Here is a 25,431-nt window from a genome sequence, read left to right as displayed (position 1 = left end):
ATTAGCCAAAAATTGTAGACCGTCACAAGTCTGGTTCATCCTTGGGAGCAATTTCCAAACGCCTGAAGGTAAGGTACCACAGTCATCTGTACAAACAATAGTATGCAAGTATAAACACAATGGGACCACGCAGCCATCATACTGCTCAGGAATGAGATGAGACTTTGGTGCGAAAAGTGCAAATCAATCCCAGAACAAGAGCAAAGGACCTTGTGAAGATGCTGAAGGAAACAGGTACAAAAGTATCTATATCCACAGTAAAACGAGTCATATATTTACGTAACTTGAAAGGCCGCTCAGCAAGGAAGAAGCCACTGCTCCAAAACCGCCATAAAAAAGACAGACTACGGTTTGCAACTGCACATGGGGACAAAGATCGTACTTTTTGGAGAAATGTCCTCTGGTCTGATGAAACACAAATAGAACTGTTTGGCCATAATGACCATCGTTATGTTTGGAGGAAAAAGGGGGAGGCTTGCAAGTCGAAGAACCCCATCCCAACCGTGAAGCACGGGGGTGGCAGCATCATGTTGTGGGGGTGCTTTGCTGCAGGAGGGACTGGTGTACTTCACAAAATAGATGGCATCATGAGGGTGGAAAATTATGAGGATATATCGAAGCAACATCTCAAGACATCAGTCAGGAAGTTCAAGCTTGGTCGCAAATGGGTCTTTCAAATGAACAATGACTCCAAGCATACTTCCAAAGTTGTGGCAAAATGGCTTAAGGACAACAAAGTCAAGGTATTGGAGTGACCATCACAAAGCCCTGACCTCAATCCCATAGAAAATGTGTGGGCAGAACTGAAAAAGTGTGTGTGAGCAAGGAGGCCTACAAACCTGACTTAGTTACACCAGCTATGTCAGGAGGAGCTATGTCAGGAGGAGGAATGGGCCAAAATTCACCCAAAAGCTTGTGGAAGGCTACCCAAAACGTTTGACCGAAGTTAAACAATTTAAAGGCAATGCTACCAAATACTAATTGAGTGTATGTAAACTTCGGACCCACTGAGAATGTGATGAAAGAAATTAAAGCTCAAATAAATCATTCTCTCTACTATTATTCTGACATTTCACATTCTTAAAATAAAGTGGTGATCCTAACTGACCTAAGAATGGTAATTTTTACTAGGATTAAATGTCAGGAATTGTGAAAAACTGAGTTTAAATGTATTTGGCTAAGGTATATGTAAACTTCCGACTTCAACTGTACATCCCCAAAAAAAGGTAATTTTCTGACATTTTAACTGCATTGTTGAGAAAGGGCTCATAAGTAACTATTTCACGGTAAAGTCTACACTTGTATTCGACGCTTGTGACAAATAAATTGATTTGATTTGACACATGTTTAGAGGCAGACCCATACAGATACACACATACATGTTCAGTGCCGTCTATCTGACACACACCATTGGCAGACTTTTCTGCTCGGCAACAAATAGCACCAACTAGAACGCATACAGCACCACGCTCATACCAGCTCATCTTCTATATACAGTATGCACCAGCCCAGCTGTCAACAGCTTATTATTGCTGTTGTACTGGTTGGGTTCTGCGTTGAGGTTAACTATCGATCGTAGGGAGGCACTGAGACAACGAGGGAGTGAGATAGAAGGGAGAGTGCAAGTGGAAGAGTGGCAAGCCTCTTGACTCAAACTGACACCAGATAACAGCCGATGCCCACGCCATGTATTTTTTAAATCCAATTATGAATGAGGGATGAGAGAGTTTTGGTAGTCGTGAGTATGCATTTTGGCATGAGGTAAGAGCATGAGAAGTGGGCCCGATGCTCTAGTTAAATTATGCCAGCAGCTCTCTCTCTGTGTGTGTGTTTGTGTGTGTTTGAGCGCACGAGCATAGTAGGTGAACCCTGAAATCCACCCAGCAGCCTCTCTGGCTGTGTGTGTGGACGTGTTTAATTATACTTGTGGGGACCAGAAGTCCCCACAGGAATAGTAAACAAACAAAAAGTTAGCCAAATGCTATCTCTAGGGGGTTTAGGGTTAAGTTTAGAATTAGTGTTAGGGTTAGAATTAGGTTCAGGGTTAGGAACAAGGGTTAAGTTTAGGGATATGGTTAGGTTTTGGGGTTAAGGTTAGGGTCAGGCTTAAGGTTAGGGTTAAGGTAAGGGTTTGCGAAATTTTGAATGGGACTGAATTGTGTCCCCCCACAAGGTTAGTTGTACAAGATTGTGTGTGTGCGTGTGTATCACGTTGCAGGGAAGACCCAGATGCAGACAGTGTCGAAGTAACAAAAGTTTATTACTAGAACAGGGGGCAGGCAAAACGACAGGTCAAGGGCAGGCAGAGGTCAGTAATCCAGATCAGAGTCAAAAGGTACAGAACGGCAGGCAGTCTCAGGGTCAGGGCAGGCAGAATGGTCAAAACCCTAAAAACTATAAAACAGGAACTAGAAACAGACAGGAGCAAGGGGGAAAACGTTGGACGGCTTGACAAACAAAACGAACTGGCAACAGACAAACAGAGAACACAGGCATAAATACACTGGGGAAAATGGGGAAGATGAGGGACACCTGAAGGGGGGTGGAGGCAAGCACAAAGACAGGTGAAACAGATCAGTGTGTGTGTGTGCCTGCCTGCCTGCGTGTGTGTGCGTTTGTGACCAAACAACTTTGTCCGACTGGTCGTAATAGTTTGCTGAGGTCAGCAGCTCTCCCAGACAGCGAGTGGCTCAATGGTTATGGAGTCGTGTTGATTTCTGCTTGGCCTACTCGGATGTGAGTTTTAGTGCTGTGAGGCAAAGCGGCACACGCCAATCTCTCCCGATCAATCAAGGGCTTGCTGTGTATAAATCAACATCATTTTTTTTTAGTACAGCGAGATTTGAGGTTTCGAAACGTAATTAATATCGTAGTCCTAAACATAGTCAGATGTAGCTGTGGTAAACAACCTTTGGTGTTATTCTTTAATAAATCTCGCTGCAACACACAGGGAATTGACGTCACTATGAAATGTACGACCCTTTCCCTACGTGATACATTACATGTATAAAGCTCCGTATTTATTTGTAAGACGAACAAACTCCAGCGCTTTCTTCCGCACGGTCCATCATCATATACGTTGAGGCTTTAATACTACAAACATGAATAACTTATCAGTCTAGTCCTCACCTTATTGGAGCCTCATACGCTTTAAAGGATGAAGTAGGCTTTAGACACTGGCTTTTCTCCTCTACTTTAACCCCATATGTAGTAATTTACCCACAATCCCTAGGGGTTTTGTGGACAAGAATGAGATGCGAGCCTTTTATCAGCCCTATCAGCTGAAAGGCATATCATTAATCAAGTGCAGAGCTCCTGGGCCCTTCAGTCTCTGTTTAATTACTTTAGTTTGATGTTGCTCCCAATGTCCAGATGCATTAATAATGCCTGGCCAGCCAATACGCTAGTTTCCTGAGGAGGGAGGGGGAGTGTGTGTGTGTGTGTGTGTGTGTGTGTGTGTGTGTGTGTGTGTGTGTGTGTGTGTGTGTGCGTGTGTGTGTGTGTGCATTCAGGGGAGGAAGAAGAGGAGGGGGGGTCAATGATATGAAGAGGGCAGAGGTCTGGTAAAGATGCTGAAAGCTGATATTGTGCAGCTTTAAATCACACCTCCCAACTGATAATGGGGATACACTATTGATCACTATGTACGTGTAGCACAAGGGGATGTGTGAAACTTACTCCTCAGCCTGAAGTCTCCCCACTTGGGCCAGCTAGCTTTTCGCGTGTCGCCGTCTGGTAAGACGCTTCAGGAGGGCGGTCAAGTGTGCTTGCAAGGAATATTTCCTGAGTTTGTGCCAGGTATGGATGGAATCGGGAGGAAGTGGTACTCACTAACCAAGCAGTGTGACGTCCTTTTACATACGCGTGGTGAATTTACTGCTCTGATAGAGCAGAGCTAGAAGAGGACTGCGAGGGTATACATACACACGTGCGCGCACACACACAGACAATGTTACGTAAGCACACACACTTACTCAGGAACCCAGGCCATTTCTCACCTCACAAACTTACTCACCTCATAAACGGCTCCTGGGAGCACTGATCACAGTATTTACAAGCCCCTGTTACTTTTTCCCCCTTTTTGACCCAGACAGCATAATGTACACTGAGTGGACAAATCATTAGGAACACCTTTCATAATATTGAGTTGCACCCCCTTTTGCCCTCAGAACAGCCTCAATTCATCGGGGCATAGACTCTACAAGGTGTTGGAAGCGTTCCACAGGGTTGCTGGCCCATGTTGGCTCCAATGCTTCCCACATTTGTGTCAAGTTGGCTGGATGTCCTTTGGGTGGTGGACCATTCTTGATACACCCTCCAGTTCTTGACACACTCAAACCGGTGTGGCACCTACTACCATACCCAGTTCAAAGGCATTTAAATAATTTGTCTTGCCGTCACTTTCTGAATGGCACACATACACAATCCATGTCTCAATTGTCTCAAGGCTTAAAAATGATTCTTTAACCTGTCTCCTCCCCTTTACACTGATTGAAGGGGATTTAACAAGTGACATCAATAAGGGATAATAGCTTTCACCTGGATCCATCTGGTCAGTCTACTGCAGGGGTTCTTACACTTTTTCAGCCTGGGACCCAAATGAGAAATTCTGTGTTTTCCTGGGACCCAAGCTTAGGAAAATATGCAACTATACGTAAAGATCGGTACATTTCATTGCCTTTATGCCTAAAAAAAATGCAATATAGACAAACAAATAACAATGAAATACCCATAAATATCTTTTCATGTTTATTTTTCCCCATTAAAAACACTCTTACATATCTGTCTAGGTTGGAACTGTTGCAGTTAAAATACAATAAATACATTTCATTCTGAACTGGAATAAACAGATTGATCACATCACACAGATGAATAACAGAACACACATACACAGGCTTTTTGATCATGCAACCCTAAGTAACAGTACAGATAAAACATGTAGAAATGATTGTTGATAGAAAGTCTAGGTTGGAACTGTTGCTGTTTTAAAATACATATTTTTTTATTCTGAACTGGAATAAACTGATTGATCACATCACACAAATATAGCCCAGAAAACACACGCAAACACACAGTCCTAATGAGAGGTGTTTGGCTGGTTGAAGTTTTCAACAAGCAGGTCTATTCTGGGCTCAGTTTTTGACAGTGCAACACTGAGGTCATGCTCAGCATTGACACGGTTTCTGTACTTGAGAACCCTGACTCGCAAAGGTATGTGGTGCCAAACTGGATCAGAACATCTACTGCTTTCTCAGTCAGACAGGAGACCGCTTCCTGCTGTAGATGTGCAACCCAGAACTGTATGAGTGTTTGCCTCGAAAAGCATCTTGCTTCAATCAGTTTATTCCAGTTAAGAATAACAATTATTATTGTATTTTAACAGCAACAGTTCCAACCTAGACTAGTTTTCAACAATCATTTCTACAGTAAGATGTACAGTAGGCCTGATCATTTTTCATCATCATCTGTAACATTACTGTTTCTTAGGGTTGCACTATCAGTAGCTAGTTAGCTTGCTTTGGCTGACGTTAGCTATTCGCTGTGTAACGTTACAAGGCCAGGGGATTGTTTGAAAGAGAATTCTGCTTATCATCACGTTACTGACTTAACGTTACTTTTCCACTGTCGACGCACTGTTTCCTGAAGCATTCTGCCCTGTTCTGAAAGAACTCCCTGGGTTTACCGTCATGTTGTGGATGTTTGGTCAGGACGTGTCGTTTTATTAATTTGTTCATTACGCGAGTCTCATTACTAAGCACTTCCACACACAAAACACATTGCGGGCGCTCCTCGTTATACGTTTGTATGAAAGAGAGAGAAACTCATCGCTGTATTTGCGTTTCATGACGATTGAGCTCAGTCAGAACTTGTGGCTAGCATGAATCCGTTTTATGACAGCTGTGAGTTGATGGTGAGTGGGAATAACAAGTCAGTGGTTTGAACGACAGCGCTGCAGCGTGTGGGTCACGGAGTGATCTTCAAGAAAACTGCAGAAAAAAGATCCGGTAAACCCCGAAGCACATGGGCATCTCCCTCTACCTCTCCCACTCACGCAGCTGCCAAACTGAGCAGAGACCGCTGCCAAGCAGAGAGCACTAAACAGAGAGCGCAGTTTGTGATGTAGAACACATATATGTATCTATATCAGTGGTTTGTGATGTAGAACACATATTTGTCTATATCAGTGGTTTGTGATGTAGAACATATTTATCTATGTCAGTGGTTTAAACCTCAACGGGAACAGTGGTGGGTGACAGCCTCCTACCCTGTCGTTCCCCAGGGACCTTTTCCGCTACAAGCAGCAATTTAACCAAGATTAGTCCCCACTCTGATCCTCTGCTAGATATGCTACCAGATATTCCACCCAGTAACTCCAAAGCCATTTCCCTCCTTCTTTTCATCCCTTCTTCCTTCCATCGCTTCACACCTCCAGGGTAATCTTATCTGTTGGCAGAAAATGATCCAGTTTTTGAGACGATAAGGGAGGGAGGGAGAACTGAAAGTTACATCTCTCATCAATGTTTCATGACACCGCTCTCTGTGAAAGCGCCCCCCTTGACTTACAGCTGCTCAAAGAAGCGTGGCACTTTTTAAGACGCTCCCGTGCAGATGAGATGTCGTCTTCAGACACTCCCTTCAAGATATATCGCTGTCGATCTAATGTCGTGCTTATTCGCGGTGAAAAACGTACCGAAGTGTCACAGAAATACCTGCATCGCCTTGTGCAGTATGGTGAAGATATTATGCCTACAGTGAAATGTCTATCAATCATGTTCACATGCTTGAAAATAGCCAATTAGCATCACAACAATGCCTTGAATACCCACACAGCAAACACACACTAGACACCGCGTCTCCGAATATAGGCCCAGCGAACCTTGCTGTCGTGTTGACACAATAGCAAAACAGTAATAACGTCAGAACAACGTTACCCACGACGGACAACAATACCCAGTGATTACATGGTGTGAGTCACTGCAGTGTTAAACAGTGCCCACGGTGCAGGCTGTTGTCTTAATGCAGTGAACATTATTTACTTTGAAATGGAGCCAGTGAATCTAGAACACAGTGTTAGAAGGGGAAGTTACACATACACACACCTACGCACACACACACACACGCTTCTGCTAAATAGTGGCCACCGATGCTGAAAAAAATCCAAGGGACACGCTGCACACACTCTGTCAAGGGGGCCTTGGTGGCCACTGGTCAGGAATACAGATGCGTTATGAGCTATACATGGAAATAGAAGATTCTAACTTGCATTGTTTCTGGAAAATATGTTATCGGTAGAGTGCAGCTCTGCTTCAAGTGTTTGTGTTTACTTGAAAAACTGAAACGTATTCTCGCAGAACATTTCAGCCCTGTCTCAAACTGGGAGAACCCATCCACACGCGCACTCTGCTTGGTATTCCACGGTAACGGAATTACGCTTTGACTCTGTTTATTTTTTTTTCACTTTAAAATGTATGCCAAACAAAAACCTCAAACCTTAACATACTATACAACTATGCAGAAGGAATACTTTGAACAATTTCTACAGAAAATTAAACAAAACGAATTGAGTGGAAGAACTGTGCAGATCCAACCGTAACAGAATTACAGTAAAATATCTCTCAGGTTTTTATGTGCCCACATATTCCAAAAACAAAATATCTGCTCCGAATTAAGATTCAAAGATGTCAGCAGAAAAAAAGGGGTGTCAGCTATGTCATGGTCGCTTGAATTTGAAAAAATCTATTTTTGTTATTGAAGTAAGTACATAAAGTGGATTTACACCCGGTAACAGAATTACGGTAACGGAATTACATCATGGGTCCCTGATCTGTACTACACAGAAATGCATAATTATGGATATGAATGTCATTCTCTGTTTAGACATCACAACACAGCACAGTAGATTACAGTACAATACAGTACAGTAGAGTACAATACAGTACATTAGAGCACAGTACAGTAGAGTTCAGTACAGCAAAGTAGAGTAGGGTAGAGTACAGTGCAGTAGAATACAGTATAGCACAGTAGAGCAGAATATAGTTCAGTAGAGTACAGAACAATATACTGTACTCTACTGTACTTTACTGTACTGTATTGTACTGTACTACTGTATAGTATTGAACAGTACTCTACTGTGCTCTACTCACTGTACTGTACTGTGCTAGCCAAACTTGTAAAACATACGTCTATGATAGGTTCAGATTTGGTCCAGTCCGGTCCGTCTGTGGACATGAACATCAGATCCAGGGAGGCCTGACCAAATTTCATCTACTTTTCAACGTCCATGGACGTCCGGTGTAGGTTGGTGCTCAGCGGGTGAGGATGCTGGTTAAAGTAAATGGAGGGAGAGGGGGCTCATGGGTAGGTTGTTTTAACACTCTTGGTTTGACCACCAGACGACAGAAAGACCAAGAAAGTTAACAGCTGAACATAACAGTATGCCAGCGGAAGGGAGAACAGAACCTTCTAACTGTGGGTTGTGACTGTTATGATTTACCATTGTAGCCAATTCAGTTGCAGTAATTCCATTATATATTTTGGGGTAGTTTTGGTAAACAGATTGAGTTTAATCACTTAATAATTAATAAACAGAATTCATATCATTAAAATCACTATAACTAATTGGTATGTCTACCATTACGTGTTACTTCTGTGAACTCACATTATCTTCCCTCCACATGAAGGAGAGAAATTAGAAAATTATCTTAAAGATATGTGGGTTGTTGGTAACGGTATTACAAGGCACAATGCATTATTTCTTAAACGTGCAGAAGGTAAACAATATCTCCAAAACTAAATATACGTCTTGATATCAGTTGGCAGGGGTATTTACGTCAACATGTGTGTTTGGATACACCTACACATTCAAGGGTTTTTCTTTATTTTTACTATTTTCTACATTGTAGAATAATAGTGAAGACATCAAAACTATGAAATAACACACATGGAATCATGTAGTAACCCCCAAAAAAGCATTAAACAAATCAAAATCTATTTTATATTTGAGATTCTTCAAAGTAGCCACCCTTTGCCTTGATGACAGCTTTGCACATGCTTGGAATTCTCTCAACCAGCTTCACGAGGAATGCTTTTCCAACAGTCTTGAAGGAGTTCACACTCATTCTGAGCACTTGTTGGCTGCTTTTCCTTCACTCTGCAGTCCAACTCATCCCAAACCATCTCAATTTGTTTGAGGTTGGGTAATTGTCAGGTCGTCTGATGCAGCACTCCATCACTCTCCATCTTGGTCAAATAGCCCTTACACAGCCTGGAGGTGTGTTGGGTCATTGTCCTGTTGAAAAACAAATGATCGTTCCACTAAGCTCAAACCAGATGGGATGGCGTATCTCTGCAGAATGTTGTGGTAGCCATGCTGGATAAGTGTGCCTTGAATTCTAAATAACTCACCGACAGTGTCACCAGAAAAGCACCATCACACCTCCTCCTCCATGCTTCACGGTGGGAACCACAAATGCGAAGATCATCCGTTCACCTACTCTGCATCTCACAAAGACACGGCGGTTGGAACCAAAAATATCAAATTTGGACTCAACAGACAGGTTTCCACTGGTCTAATATCCATTGCTTGTGTTTCTTTGCCCAAGAAAGTCTCTTCTTATTATTGGTGTCCTTAAGTAGTGGTTTCTTTGCAGCAATTCGACCATGAAGGCCTGATTCACTCAGTCTCCTCTGCATTTACATTTTAGTCATTTAGCAGACACTCTTATCCAGAGCGACTTACAGTAGTGAATGCATACATTTCATACATTTTTTTTTCTTTCTGTGCTGGCCCCCGTGGGAATCGAACCCACAACCCTGGTGTTGCAAACACCATGCTCTACCAACTGAGCTACATGGAAGGCCAGTAGCTCTGAACAGTTGATGTTGAGATGTGTCTATTACTTGAACTCTGTGAAGCATTTATTTGGGCTGCAATTTCTGAGGTTGGTAACTCTAATGAACTTATCCTCTGCAGCAGAGCTAACTCTGGGTCTTCCTTTCCTGTGGCGGTCCTCATGAGAGCCAGTTTCATCATAGTGCTTAATGGTTTTTGTGACTGCAATTGAAGAAACTTTGAAAGTTGTTAACATTTTCCAGATTGACTGACCTTCATGTCTTAAAGTAATGATGGATTGTCATTTCTCTTGGCTTATTTGAGCTGTTCTTACCATAATATGGACTTAGTCTTTTACCAAATAAGGCTATCTTCTGTATACCCCCCCTACCTTGTCACAACACAACTGATTGGCTCAAGTGCATTAAGAAGGAAAGAAATTCCACACATTCACTTTTAACAAGGCACACCTGTTAATTAAAATGCATTCCAAGTGATTACCTCATGAATCTGGTTGAGAGAATGCCAAGAGTGTGCAAAGCTGTCATCAAGGCAAAGGGATGGCTACATTGAAGAATCTCAAATATAAAATATATTTTGATTTGTTTATCACTTTTTTTTTGGTTACTACATGATTCCATATGTTCCCTGGAACTTTCATTTTTCACACCTGGCCGCTATTCCCACCAATTGTATTTGAATATATGTGCCCTTTGTTCACAATGGTGGTGTCGATTATTGTTACAATGTCCGTTGATGCGTGTGAGTACCTTTGCTCTGTGTTTTGGGCTTTCGTGCCCGTGTGGATTGTGCAGGTTATTACGGGTCTCGTCCCGTGTGTTAATCATTGTGTGCGTGTGTTATTTTTTCAAGGTACCCCTCGCTCTTTTGTTTGCGTTTCAACCCTGTGTTTTGTGTACGTGTTTGTTTGGTCTTCGTCCCCGTGCCCTTACACTGCACGCCGTAATTTGGGCCGTAATAAAAAGTCCTATTACGCATTCCTGCGCCTGTCTCCCGAATCATTGTTACCAACGTGACAGTGTTATTTCATAGTTTTGATGTCTTCACTATTATTCTACAATAGTGAAGTAAAAATAAAGAAAAACCCTTGATTGAGTAGGTCTATGAATTTTTTACATGGAACTGTATTTCTGATACCTTAAGACTTTTTCTGGTATATTTTCTAAGAAATCTTTTACATCTGTTTATCCATAAATAAAAGCCTATAATTATGCCAGGTTTTTTAGATGGAAAATGGTTGAAAAATGTATCTATGCCTTCATTTCCCAAAAATATAGACTCGTACTTCACATGTTGGTGCGTGTGGGTCCTTTTCGGTGGAAATGCCCTGGGCTCTCACAGGTCTTCAGCTCTTCTTCTAATCGCCCCTGAGCTCAGACAGTGGCAGCATTTAACACTCACTAGAATGGCAAAGCCCAGGCCAGAACGGTTAGGGCTTTAGAGTGTGTGTCGGGAATCAGTGAGTTACCATGTTTCTTGATTCCAAGAGATAGTTTGGTGTTCACGATGCAAATAATTCACTTCCATGTATACACTATTACCCAATATCTCAGTATTCCCCATAGCCACTACTTTACCATGCTGCTTTTAGTTCAATTACCTGCCCTTACATTTCTGAGAGGGTAAACTGAGTTTTAATCCTGCTTATTCTACTTGGTTTTCCATCTCAGCTCCCAAACAACACTTGGTAGCTTTTCGAACAACAGAAATGATTGATGCTTCTCTCTTATCAACAGAGGCACAGCTATATCTATTAACTTCTACTTAACAACAGTTCCATAGTGAGCTTTTGTCTCCGTAGTGTTGATAGTATGTTCAGGATTGTGCGTCTTGAAGACTGGTATTTAACCTTCGTTGCTTTTTCTGTGTTCTCTCTTAACAGACACATAGACATTGCTTGTCAGACAGACAAGAGTTTCTTAAACAGGCGTATGCACACAGATGCATACACATGGACAGGGTACACATAGCTTGTCAAACAGACACACACACACACTGCATATCGAACAGACAAATACATACACTCCCTTTTTGAATGAGTGAATGACGTGCGGAACAGTGGATGAATGGAAAGGACCCACGTGCACCAAGTCCGTCTTCTATCTCTGTCTCTCCACTTGTGATTACGGCCTTTGAGAAAACACAAAGGCTTCGGGGGGGAAAAGAGCGGTGGTGATGCATTGTGGCCATTATTGAAATGATAAATGCTGTCTAAAAATCAATTGTGACATGTCATTTATTTAGTTATTGACATTCATACAAAACATTCATGTGAAAAACAAGCATTCAGAAGTCGGGCTTTGTCTGTTCTGACAAGTTCTATCAGTTTTCAGCATGTTCAGAAATACACGTGATGTTTAAATTAATCTCAAATATTATACCAGTACCCACTTTTCACAGGAAATGTCAGTTGTGTTAATTGCTCTGTGGTGTCGTGTTAAAATGTGCTCCTCATTTCAGGTGCCACATCCGTGTGATTGACACCTTCGGGACAGAGCCGGCCTACAACCATGAGGACTACGCCACCCTGCACGGCTACAGGACTAACTGGGGCTACTGGAACCTCAACTCCAGACAATACATGACCATGTTCCGTAAGTATACATCAATATGGATTATCACTCATCAGTATTACAACACAATGGATGGTTGCAGAGACTATGACTAAAGGCCCAATCTGTAAGATTTCCTGGTCTCAGATTGTTGATTCAGTCTACCGCGGTATTGGATGCAAACGTCGTCATTATACTATAGTGATTCAGGGGGAGGGGTGCGATGGTCCAAGGCAAAGCACGACCCATGAAATATTAGGTGTTTTGGGAAGAAAGCTACAATTAGGACCTGAATAGAGCCATGTTGGGGGCTCAATTATTATTTGCTGTTGGAAAATGGCATATTAAAAAGGTTAGTTCACTATTATTGAATGTCAAGTCCCATACCACTTATGGGAGAGTTAGGAAGGAGGAAGAGTTGGGAGGCCACAGTGATGGGAGAGTTGGGAGGCCACAGTGATGGGAGAGTTGGGAGGCCACAGTGATGGGAGAGTTGGGAGTCCACAGTGATGGGAGAGTTGGGAGTCCACAGTGATGGGAGAGTTGGGAGGCCACAGTGATGGGAGAGTTGGGAGGCCACAGTGATGGGAGAGTTGGGAGTCCACAGTGATGGGAGAGTTGGGAGGCCACAGTGGGACACAGTAGGATTCCACCATCATAGAGCCCTGGCCTTCACTATCTGACTGGCTCTGCTTTTCATAGCAAGTCATTGAGCTAACTGAGCACTTGACTTTACCCACCCTCTCCCACTCCATCCTCCACAGTACCACTTAGCATCGCTATATATTCTGCACCAGCAGTACAGAGGATCACTCATTTGTTGCTGAGAATTTTCCAGCAGCGATGGAAATGCAAACATATAGTGTATTCAAGATTTAAAAAGGCTTCTAAAGTTTGTAATTTCCATTTAAAATGTCAGATTTGATTAGCCCCGAAAAATGTATCAACCCCTACAAAAAATGTCCATTAATTATAATCCAGATAATAATTCACATTTCCTGTTGTTGCAGGATTATTTTCCTCCTGTAACAAACTGGCTCAAATTAAGATCTGTACCTATCCACCTGGCTATAATGCACCCACAATACAAGCCAAACCACTCAACATTGTAATGCTATGGATACCTGCAGAATCCACCTAGGTTAAACACACCACTTAACATTGTAATGCTATGGATACCTGCAGAATCCACCTAGGTTTAACACACCATTTAACATTGTAATGCCAGTACTTTAGCATATAGACAGCTTTTAGAATAGCCACACTTACAATACCTTTTTGAATTAGCATATTAGAATCAGACTGAGGCACAGGCCATATCAATAACAGTAGCACCTCTTCACATTTCACTGAGGATATTGTTAAGCTCAAGTTCAAATGAGATGAGGGGGTCTATTCCTGTCTGTTTACTATATCTTCTGAATCTGTCTCACTCTTTTCCCCTGTCACTCTCCCTTCCCCTCACTCTGCCCTTTCCCTCCTCCCTCTCTCTCACCCTCCTCTCCTCAGCCCACACTCCAGACAACTCGTTCATGGGCTTTGTGTCTGAGGAGCTGAACGACACGGAGAAGAGGAGCATCATGCAGAACAAGGTCAACAACATGGCTGTGGTTTACGGCAAGGAGGCCAGCATGTGGAAGGTAGGCAAAACACACACACACACACACAGTCCACTCACAGTGAAACACGGGTTCAAATAATATGTATTATTTCAAATACTTTAGCTGTACTTGATTTAGCTTGCCCGATAAAATGGGATAGTCCCAAAAGTGCAAACCCCACCCACCTAGCGCTCCAGGCAGGCTCAAGCAAACACTTAACCTACTTGAAAGATTTCCAATACTATTTCAACCCAGGTCTGGGTGCAGAGAGATAATTATCCCACTCACATAGAAAGTTATACGTAGTGGGGTAAAGTGCCGGGGGTCAAATCTTTTTAGATTTTTGTAGAATCATAAAAATTCCCTTCGAGAATAAAGCATATCTGATCATTAATCTAGAACTGCTTTATGTCATCCAGCTCACTCTAAATTGCACCCTTAATATCCCTGTGCTCTTAGAATTAATACTTAGGCATTTGGATTGATATGGATTTGACGTTTAAAAACATATGGATGAGCTGGTTAAAAAGCTAAGATTTAAGATGCCTTTCTCTAAGCAGTAGGAAGCAGATTAATAAATCAACCTTTTTACCTGTTTTTGATTATGGTGATAATACTTATCAAAGAGCAGCTGCTACTACTCTTAAACCTTTGGATGCCATCTACAATAGTGCCCTTAGTTTTGTTACAGGTGACAGTTATGATACTCATCACTGTATCCTGTATCAAAAGGTTGGCTGAACTTCGCTAAAGACCCATAGATCTCTACATTACTCTCTTTTTCTTTCCAATGCCATACTTCATAAACATTCATCTTATCTGATTTTACCTAATCCATTCACAGGATTGGTTAAACTCTTGAGGTTCCTAGGGTCTCCACCGAACTAGCTAAATCTGCTTTTAGTTTTAATGCACTGTATTGCTGGAAAAAAAATCAAAAAATGTTTAATCTTGATGTTCTGGTGCCGTTCAGGCAATTTAAAGTATTGATTGTGGATTTATTTGTGGAGGAATGTAAATGTTTTTCTGTGATTTGTGATGTTTTATTTGTGCTTTGCATGACTGAGTTTTTGTATTTGAATGTGTGCATACAGTATACAGCATTTATACTGAACAAAATATCAACACAACATGTAAAGTGTTGGTCCTGTGTATTATGAGCTGAAATAAAAGATCCCAGAAATGTTCCATAAGCACAAATGTTACTAGCCGCGTCCTCAGAGCATGCTCAGACCAGCTGGCTGGTGTGTTTACGGACATATTCAATCAATCCTTATCCCAGTCTGCTGTTCCCACATGCTTCAAGATGGCTACCATTGTTCCTGTTCCCAAGAAAGCTAAGGTAACTGAGCTAAACGACTATCGCCCCGAAGCACTTACTTCCGTCATCATGAAGTGCTTTGAGAGACTAGTCAAGGATCATATCACCTCCACCCTACCTGACACCCTAGGCCCACTCCAATTTGCTTACCGCCCCAATAGGTCCACAGATGATGTAATCGCAATCACACTGCGCACTGCCCTAACCCATCTGGACAAGAGGAATACCTATGTAAGAATGCTGTTCATCGACTACAGCTCAGCATTTAACACCATAGTACCCTCCAAACTCGTCATTAAGCTCGAGACCCTGGGTCTCGACCCCGCCCTGTGCAACTGGGTCCTGGACTTCCTGACGGGCCGCCCCCAGGTGGTGAGGGTAGGAAACAACATCTCCACCCCGCTGATCCTCAACACTGGGGCCCCACAAGGGTGCGTAATCAGCCCTCTCCTGTACTTGTTCACCCATGACTGCGTGGCCATGCACACCTCCAATTCAATCATCAAGTTTGCAGACGACACTACAGTGGTAGGCTTGATTACCAACAACGACGAGACGGCCTACAGGGAGGGGGTGAGGGCCCTCGGAGTCTGGTGTCAGGAAAATAACCTCACACACAATGTCAATAAAACAAAGGAGATGATCGTGGACTTCAGGAAACAGCAGAGGGAGCACCCCCCTATCCACATCAACGGGACAGTAGTGGAGAAGGTGGAAAGTTTTAAGTTCCTCGGCATACACATCACGGACAAACTGAAATGGTCCACCCACACAGACAGCATGGTGAAGAAGGCGCAGCAGCGTTTTTGTTTTTGGCTTGTCACCAAAAACACTCACAAACTTTTACAGATGCACAATCGAGAGCATCTTGTCGGGCTGTATCACCACCTGGTACAGCAACTGCTCCGCCCTCAACTGTAAGGCTCTCCAGAGGGTAGTGAGGTCTGCACAATGCATCACCGGGGGCAAACTACCTGCCCTCCAGGACACCTACACCACCCGATGTCACAGGAAGGACAAAAAGATCATCAAGGACAACAACCACCCGAGCCTCTGCCTGTTCACCCCGCTATCATCCAGAAGGCGAGGTCAGTACAGGTGCATCAAAGCTGGGACCGAGAGACTGAAAAACAGCTTCTTTCTTAAGGCCATCAGACTGTTAAACAGCCATCACTAACATTGAGTGGCTGCTGCCAACATACTGACTCAAATCTCTAGCCATTTAATAATTAAAAATTGGATGTAATAAATGTATCACTAGTCACTTTCAACAATGTTGTCACACTACACAATGCCACAGATGTCTCAAGTTTTGAGGGAGTGTGCAATTGGCATGCTGACTGCAGGAATCTCCACCAGAGCTGTTGCCAGAGAATTGAATGTTCATTTCTCTACCATAAGCCGCATCCAACGTCATTTTAGAGAATTTGTCAGTATGCCCAACAGGCCTCACAACCGCAGACCATGTGTAACCACGCCAGCCCAGGACCTGCACATCCAGTTTCATTACCTGATTGATCGTCTGAGACAGCTGATGAAACTGAGGAGTATTTCTTTCTGAAACAAACCCTTTTGTGGGGAAAAACACATTCTGATTGGCTGGGCCTGGCTCCCCAGTGGGTGGGCCTTGCGCCCACGCCCTCCCATGGTTGCGCCCCTGCCCAGTAATGTGAAGTTCATAGATTAGGTACTAATACATTTATTTCAATTGACTGATTTTCTTATATGAACTGTAACTCAGTAAAGTCGATGCTATATATATATATATATATATATATATATATATATATATATATATATATATATATATATATATACACACACACTCAGCAAAAAAAGAAACCCTGACTTTCAAAGATAATTCGTAAAAATCCAAATAACTTCACAGATCTTCATTGTAAAGGGTTTAAACACTGTTTCCTATGCTTGTTCAGTGAACCATAAACAATTAATGAACATGCACCTGTGGAACGGTCGTTAAGAAACTAACAGCTTACAGACGGTAGGCATTTAAGGTCGCAGTTAGGAAAACTTAGGACACTAAAGAGGCCGTTCTACTGACTCTGAAAAACACCAAAAGAAAGATGCCCAGGGTCCCTGCTCATCTGCGTGAACGTGCGTTAGGCATGCTGCAAGGAGGCATGAGGACTGCAGATGTGGCCAGGGCAATAATTTGCAATGTCCGTACTATGAAACCCCTAAGACAGAGCTACAGGGAGACAGCTGATCGTCCTCGCAGTGGCAGACCACGTGTAACAACACCTGCACAGGATTGGTACATCCGAACATCACACCTGCGGGACAGGTACAGGATGGCAACAACAACTCCCCGAGTTACACCAGGAACGCACAATCCCTCCATCAGTGCTCAGACTGTCCGCAATAGGCCGAGAGAGGCTGGACTGAGGGCTTGTAGGCCTGTTGTAAGGCAGGTCCTCACCAGACATCACCGGCAACAACGTCGCCTATGGGCACAAACCCACCGTCGCTGGACCAGACAGGACTGGCAAAAAGTGCTCTTCACTGACGAGTCGCGGTTTTGTCTCACCAGGGGTGATGGTGGGATTCGCATTTATTGTCAAAGGAATGAGCGTTACACCGAGGCCTGTATTCTGGAGCGGGATCGATTTGGAGGGTCCGTCATGGTCTGGGGCGGTGTGTCACAGCATCATCGGACTGAGCTTGTTGTCATTGCAGGCAATCTCAACTCTGTGCGTTACAGGGAAGACATCCTCCTCCCTCATGTGGTACCCTTCCAGCAGGCTCATCCTGACATGACCCTCCAGCATGACAATGCTAGCAGCCATACTGCTTGTTCTGTGTGTGATTTCCTGCAAGACAGGAATGTCAGTGTTCTGCCATGGCCAGCGAAGAGCCCGGATCTCAATCCCATTGAGCACGTCTGGGACCTGTTGGATCGTAGGGTGATGGCTAGGGCCATTCCCCCCCAGAAATGTCCGGGAACTTGCAGCTGCCTTGGTGGAAGAGTGGGGTAACATCTCACAGCAAGAACTGGCAAATCTGGTGCAGTCCATGAGGAGGAGATGCACTGCAGTACTTAATGCAGCTGGTGGCCACACCAGATACTGACTGTTACTTTTGATTTTGACCCCTCCTTTGTCCAGGGACACATTATTCAATTTCTGTTAGTCACATGTCTGTGGAACTTGTTCAGTTTATGTCTCAGTTGTTGAATATTGAATCTTATATATATATATATATATATATATATATATATATATATTGAGCAAAAATATAAACTAACATGCAACAATTTCAACGATTTTACTGAGTTACAGTTCATATGAGGAAATCAGTCAATTGAATTATATATATGAGTATATTATATATTTTAGAATAAGGCTGTAACGTAACAAAATGTGGAAAAAGTCAAGCGGTCTGAATACTTTCCGTATGCACTGTGTATATATATTGTGTTTTTTTTTCTCATCAACCTACACACAATACCCCATAATCACAAAGAAAAAACAGGTTTTTAGACAGACCGGCCAATAGATACATGGAGACTCAGACAGACTCAATATGGATGAGAAGCAACACCCTGTTAAATCAGCTCATTTCCATTTGCTATGGTCAAGAACAAGAGGTTAAATCAATATAAACCCCTAGAGGGGTTTCAGTCTCATCCACATTCACATCCTCATCCACACTATGTTACCACACCCCTACTTCTCACTCCCCCGGTGTACACTACAGAGATGTAACCAATTAGAACAGAGCTGTTAACTGCATAACAGATAAAACGATCGACATGCCATGTATCTACTATCTATAGAAGATATTACATCTGGCACACATAGCCTCATGTGGATACATTTAACGGAATCATACAACTTTCATTTGCAGACAAATTTCCTTTCAAAAGCAGCCTGGTTGTTCACAGTGCGTATATTCGATGAGGGAGAGACTCGACCTGGATTTTGTTTAAAGACGTGGCTTAGCTGTAGCTTTGTTCCCCCTCTGCCTCTGTCGGCGAGCGGCAATTCCCGCGGATTTTTATTCAATGGTTTAGTCTTGTATCTCGAGCCGAGACAGAAGATGTTTTAGAAACAGTATGTGAATATTGAGCAATTGCCGCTTTATAGGAACAGAAGGAGGGAAATGTAATACATGACAGATCGAGTTGAATATTTATTTGTTCTTTCTCTTGTCTTCCCTCTTCTCGATTCCCTATTCCCTTCCGCATTCTTCTCTCCTCTCTTCTTTGACACTTCGTCGACACGTCTCTTCTCTCCTATCGCCTCCCCCCTCCTGTCTTCCTCCCGTGCGTCTCTCCATTGCATCTTGGTGGGTGATATATTCTACTACAGCTCCAGGTAAGATTCTTCTCAGTCGAACACACCAGCCCTGTTCCCTCTCTTTTAAACCTCCTTTCACACATTCAGTTCATCATTTCCTCCATGATCACACGTCGACGAATACACACTCTTGTGAATGTCAGTTTGAACTAGCATAAAGCTGCGATCACAATGTCACTCTGCCTTCCTTTGCCTTTCCTTTTATACACGTTTTATTTAGAGACAATGGTAAATTGACAAGACATAAGTGGTTTGAATAGTCCACTGCTAATCTTAGCCTGCAGCTGTCTGTGATGATGAGAGAGAAACATGAATTATTGGACTGGGAAGCTGTGTGATGCCACAGATGTCTTTCTGAATATTGAATACCGGGCGAGCGACTAGGACATCTGGTCCAATCAAATATACTGGAGCAAACCCAGACTTCACATGCCCATTTTATGAAGTAGTGGTTTTACCTATCTCAAGGCTCTCCAAAGAGTTGTTTTTTGGGGGGTTGACTTCTGCCCTCTCTCTTTCTGTCGCGTGAGACAATTTGTCGAACAAATCGATAGTTCTTGCGCTATGTGGTATTGGGCTTAGTCGTATCATGGAGACATGAGTAGAGGAGAGGTGTGTGTTGGGTTTTAAGGGATAGTACTAGTATTGATTTCTGAAATGTTAACCTTGTGAGTCGGGCCTGTAAGGCAGGCTAAAGCCGTAAACAGTATTGTGATGACTCCATCTTGTATTCCAAAGGGCATAGGGGACTTCTTGTGCTTTTTGCCTAGGATATCGCTCCTTGTGTTGGAGAGGGAGAGATGGAGAGTGAGTTGGAGAGGTAGAAAGAGAGATGGTAACGGTTAGAGGGAAATTGTGAGAAGTATGGAGAGAGGACGATAGAGATTTATAGAGGCCTGCAGGTGCAGTGTATTTTTGGAGCCAGTATGTTCATGCCACACACCCCTTCCCACACACACACACACACACTTGCCCATGCTGGCCTGTGTCAATTCTTGCTTGCTGTGTGTGTGCATGCGGGCTACCTGCTGGCTCTATGAGATATAAGGGCTTTTTCCTGTTAAACCCACAGGGGAAGTGCTCATTCTTGGAGGACACGCTCGTGGTAATTGCTGGAGCGGAATTAGTGGAATGGTATACAGTGGGGGGAAAAAAGTATTTGATCCCCTGCTGATTTTGTACGTTTGCCCACTTACAAAGAAATGATCATTCTATAATTTTAATGGTAGGTTTATATGAACAGTGAGAGACAGAATAACAACAAAAAAATCCAGAAAAACGCATGCCAAAAATGTTATAAAATGATTTCCATTTTAATGAGGGAAATAAGTATTTGACCCCTCTGCAAAACATGACTTAGTACTTGGTGGCAAAACCCTTGTTGGCAATCACAGAGGTCAGACGTTTCTTGTAGTTGGCCACCAGGTTTGCACACATCTCAGGAGGGATTTTGTCCCACTCCTCTTTGCAGATCTTCTCCAAGTCATTAAGGTTTCGAGGCTGACGTTTGGCAACTCGAACCTTCAGCTCCCTCCACAGATTTTCTATGGGATTAAGGTCTGGAGACTGGCTAGGCCACTCCAGGACCTTAATGTGCTTCTTCTTGAGCTACTCCTTTGTTGCCTTGGCCGTGTGTTTTGGGTCATTGTCATGCTGGAATACCCATCCACGACCCATTTTCAATGCCCTGGCTGAGGGAAGGAGGTTCTCACCCAAGATTTGACTGTACATGGCCCCGTCAAATGATGCAGTGAAGTTGTCCTGTCCCCTTAGCAGAAAAACACCCCCAAAGCATAATGTTTCCACCTCCATGTTTGACAGTGGAGATGGTGTTCTTGGGGTCATAGGCAGCATTCCTCCTCCTCCAAACACGGCGAGTTGAGTTGATGCCAAAGAGCTCTATTTTGGTCTCATCTAACCACAACACTTTCACCAGTTGTCCTCTGAATCATTCAGATGTTCATTGGCAAACTTCAGACGGGCATGTATATGTATTCTTGAGCAGGGGGACCTTGCGGGCGCTGCAGGATTTCAGTCCTTCATGGCCTAGTGTGTTACCAATTATTTTCTTGGTGACTATGGTCCCAGCTGCCTTGAGATGATTGACAAGATCCTCCCGTGTAGTTCTGGGCTGATTCCTCACCGTTTTCATTGCAACCCCACGGGGTGAGATCTTGCATGGAGCCCCAGGCCAAGGGAGATTGACAGTTCTTTAGTGTTTCTTCCATTTGTGAATAATTGCACCAACTGTTGTCACCTTCTCACCAAGTTGCTTGGCGATGGTCTTGTAGCCCATTCCAGCCTTGTGTAGGTCTACAATCTTGTCCCTGACATCCTTGGAGAGCTCTTTGGTCTTGGCCATGGTGGAGAGTTTGGAATCTGATTGATTGATTGCTTCTGTGGACATGTGTCTTTTTTACAGGTAACAAGCTGCGGTTAGAAGCACTCCCTTTAAGAGTGTGCTCCTAATCTCAGCTCGTTACCTGTATAAAAGACACCTGGGAGCCAGAAATCTTTCTGATTGAGAGGGGGTCAAATACTTATTTCCCTCATTAAAATGCAAATCAATTTATAACATTTTTGACATGCGTTTTTCTGGATATTTTTGTTGTTAATCTGTCTCTCATTGTTCAAATAAACCTACCATTAAAATTATAGACTGATCCTTTCTTTATCAGTGGGCAAACATACAAAATCAGCAGGGGATCAAATACTTTTTTCCCCCACTGTATGCCATTCCATTCGCTCAGTTGCAGCCATTATTATGAGCTGTCCTCCCCTCCGCAGCCTCCACTGCTGTATGCTCACCCTGAAGAAGGCACAGTGATGCCAAAACATTGGTGGTTTACTGAATAAATTACCCGGGAACTTGTATATAGAGTGTGCAACTCTCTTTATTCATTTTTAAGCCTACTTGCCATTAGTCAGCACCTCTACCAACTTTTTGGCGTGTTTTTTGGGCAGCCTTTAGTTATTATGCCCCCAGCTTCTGGAATTGCCTGCCAGAGAACCTGGGGGGCCCAAACTGTGGACATATTTAAAAGAGATCTTAAAACGCCTCTTTTTAGCTTTGCTTTTCCTTAGGGGGCTTTTTAGTCAGTTAGTTGTTGTCATTTTTCTGTTTTGTATCTTATGTTTGTTGTGTAGTAAATATTCCAGCTTTTCTTTTCATACATTTTTACTCGTTTTTTGCTGTGAAGTACATTGCGTTGCATTCCATGTCTGAAATGTGCTGTATAAATAAAGCTAGATTTGATTTGAGAACTTTTTGGGTGTAGGCCAGCTTATGCTTTTTATTAGTCTACCTCCAGCACAGACACACACTCCTCCTCACACACATCAGATAACCATGTCTCTTCCTCTTCTCTCTTTCTCTCTCATTCTCTCTTTACAGTCCCTCAACAGGTTATTTCCTAGCATGACATCCAGTTCACTTGAGATGAAACCCAGTCGAACAAACTTAAACCCAACACACAAAGTCCAGGTTGCCTTCAATTGTATAAATCAATCATTCATCTTCTCTGAGTCCTGGCTGTTTTTCACGCTCTTGTAACCCAACCTTGCTCTATATGAACTGATTCCTGAGAATAGAGTCCAGGTTAGATAATTAGCATTACTAATATGGCCCGGGTCTGGCCCAGTCAAGCCAGGTCAAGGATTAGCTAGCCTGGGCTAAGCCTGGGTTACATCCGTGTGTGTGCATCTCTGTGTGTGTGTGTGGTTCTCTCTCATGTTTTGTTGGCTCTAATTCATAGTGTCTGGTGCACTCAGAGCGTTGGCTAATCTCCTAATTGGCTGGGAAAATCCTCAGAGGAAACCATCGATCGCAGGAGTCAACCAATTACAGTACAGCCTACAGGGCGAGTACAGGGATACAGTAAGCTTCTTAACATCCAGGAAGCAGGAAGTCAATAAGGAGACCTGGGCTGTGGTTGATTCACATTGAGGGGGTGGGTTGTTTTGTTTTTCAGACGTGGAGGCTAGCTATGAAAGGGTGCCCATGCTTAAACACACACAGGCGAAGTGCGTGGACGCACACACACTCTCACACATCTCCCACCTCAAAATGCATCCCCTTTTATTGTCAACATCCACTTAAGATGCACTATTGGGTTGAAAGGTTATGCCTCAGAAGAAAGATGGTGCTTGGGCACATGAATGCGCTGTATTGAATCAGCCAGAAAGCACCTGTTATTGTGCGTAGATGTGGTTTGCTTTTATGCCACAGTAGATATGTGTACTCCCTATTTATAATCTATTCATTTCAATGTGTGGGTATAATCTATTCATTTCAATGTGTGGGTATCATCTATTCATTTCAATGTATGGCATAATCTATTCATTTCAATGTGTGGGCATAATCTATTCATTTCAATGTATGGGCATAATCTATTCATTTCAATGTATGGGCATAATCTATTCATTTCAATGTGTGGGCATAATCTATTCATTTCAATGTGTGGGCATAATCTATTCATTTCAATGTGTGGGCATAATCTATTCATTTCAATGTATGGGCATAATCTATTCATTTCAATGTGTGGGCATAATCTATTCATTTCAATGTGTGGGCATAATCTATTCATTTCAATGTGTGGGCATAATCTATTCATTTCAACGTACTGTATGGGCAGGCTTGCTGTTTTACAGTCTTTACTCCGAAGGCCCCATTACTGCATGATGGAACGGCGGGACCGTGAGGACACACTCTAACACACACGTTCATACTATTATTATTATTTATTTTGTATTATTGTTTGTATATTGTTGTATATGAAATGCGTGTGACTGTCCTTGTCTGTCACTGTATCAGTGTTTTGTTACTTGTCATGTTTTGTGTTTTTGTGGACCCCAGGAAGAGTAGCTGTTGCTTCGGCAAAAGCTAATGGGCATCCGAATAAAACCACTGAATTAACCAATCAGATAGGTAGACGTGCGAGAGCTCCATAGATGGGTCAGAGAGAGAGGGATGTCATAGCAGCCAGTAAGGAGAACCGGCTGGCACAGGCTGGCGAATGCTGTGCTCTGCTGCTGCTGCCCTCTGGGTGCCTGGAGTGGCAGTGGCAGTCTGCCAGTATCTTTTCCCTGCGTCCTTACACGGACGCCTCGCTCTCTGGCGCCGGGAAGAGACGCTAGAGGCCAAATGTGTGCGATGAGATAGAGAGGAATTGAGAGAAAGGGTGTGTGCGTGTGTGTGTGTGCGCGCACGTGTGCAGGAAACCAATCCAGATCCCTAGCACCTCACCTCATTCATATTGACGGCCCACGGCAGTGCGGCACTGTGTGTCTCTCTGGGATTTCTAAAGGGGTCTGTCACATTAAATGCCCTGCGCTCACTAACAGGCAATGGCTCTGCCTCTCTCTGTGTGAAGATACTGGCGTTCCCACAGCACACACACACTCACTCAGTGAATTCACAACCACTCATGCACACACACACACACACATACACACTCATAGTGCATCATCACACTAACACACACTCACTCAGTGAATTCACAACCCCTCATGCACACACACACACACACACATACACACTCATAGTGCATCATCACACTAACACACACACTCATTGCCCCTTATATGTACACTCCTAAACAACCACACACACAGCCATTAACACATCACCTCTAATCAAGTCATTCTCTCTGTCCCTCCTTCCCTCTCCATCTCTCCCTCCCTCCTTCCCTCTCCATCTCTCCCTCCCTCCTTCCCTCTCCATCTCTCCCTCCCTCCTTCCCTCTCCATCTCTCCCTCCTTCCTTCCCTCTCCATCTCTCCCTCCC

At 43.3% G+C, this 25,431-nt stretch overlaps 1 protein-coding gene across 3 annotated transcripts in view; it reads left to right on the top strand.

Annotated features, from left to right (window-relative positions):
- Positions 1-25,431, top strand: part of LOC106564922 (alpha-1,6-mannosylglycoprotein 6-beta-N-acetylglucosaminyltransferase B) — a 145,452-nt gene that overhangs the window by 110,443 nt on the left and 9,578 nt on the right. For 2 of the 3 annotated variants that reach the window (XM_014131446.1, XM_014131445.1), the window contains 3 exons: positions 12,314-12,447; positions 13,915-14,045; positions 19,659-19,664. In XM_014131446.1, coding sequence (XP_013986921.1) covers positions 12,314-12,447; positions 13,915-14,045; positions 19,659-19,664 — 271 coding nt within the window. Of the gene's footprint in view, positions 1-12,313; positions 12,448-13,914; positions 14,046-19,658; positions 19,665-22,121; positions 22,125-25,431 lie in introns of all 3 variants that reach the window. The other variant, XM_045691265.1, reaches the window with a different exon arrangement.

Source organism: Salmo salar, chromosome ssa12 (genome assembly GCF_905237065.1).
Source record: "Salmo salar chromosome ssa12, Ssal_v3.1, whole genome shotgun sequence".
Taxonomy (NCBI): domain Eukaryota; kingdom Metazoa; phylum Chordata; class Actinopteri; order Salmoniformes; family Salmonidae; genus Salmo; species Salmo salar.
The sequence above is the reverse complement of the archived record's forward strand: the minus strand, read 5'-3'. Positions and strand labels throughout refer to the sequence as shown.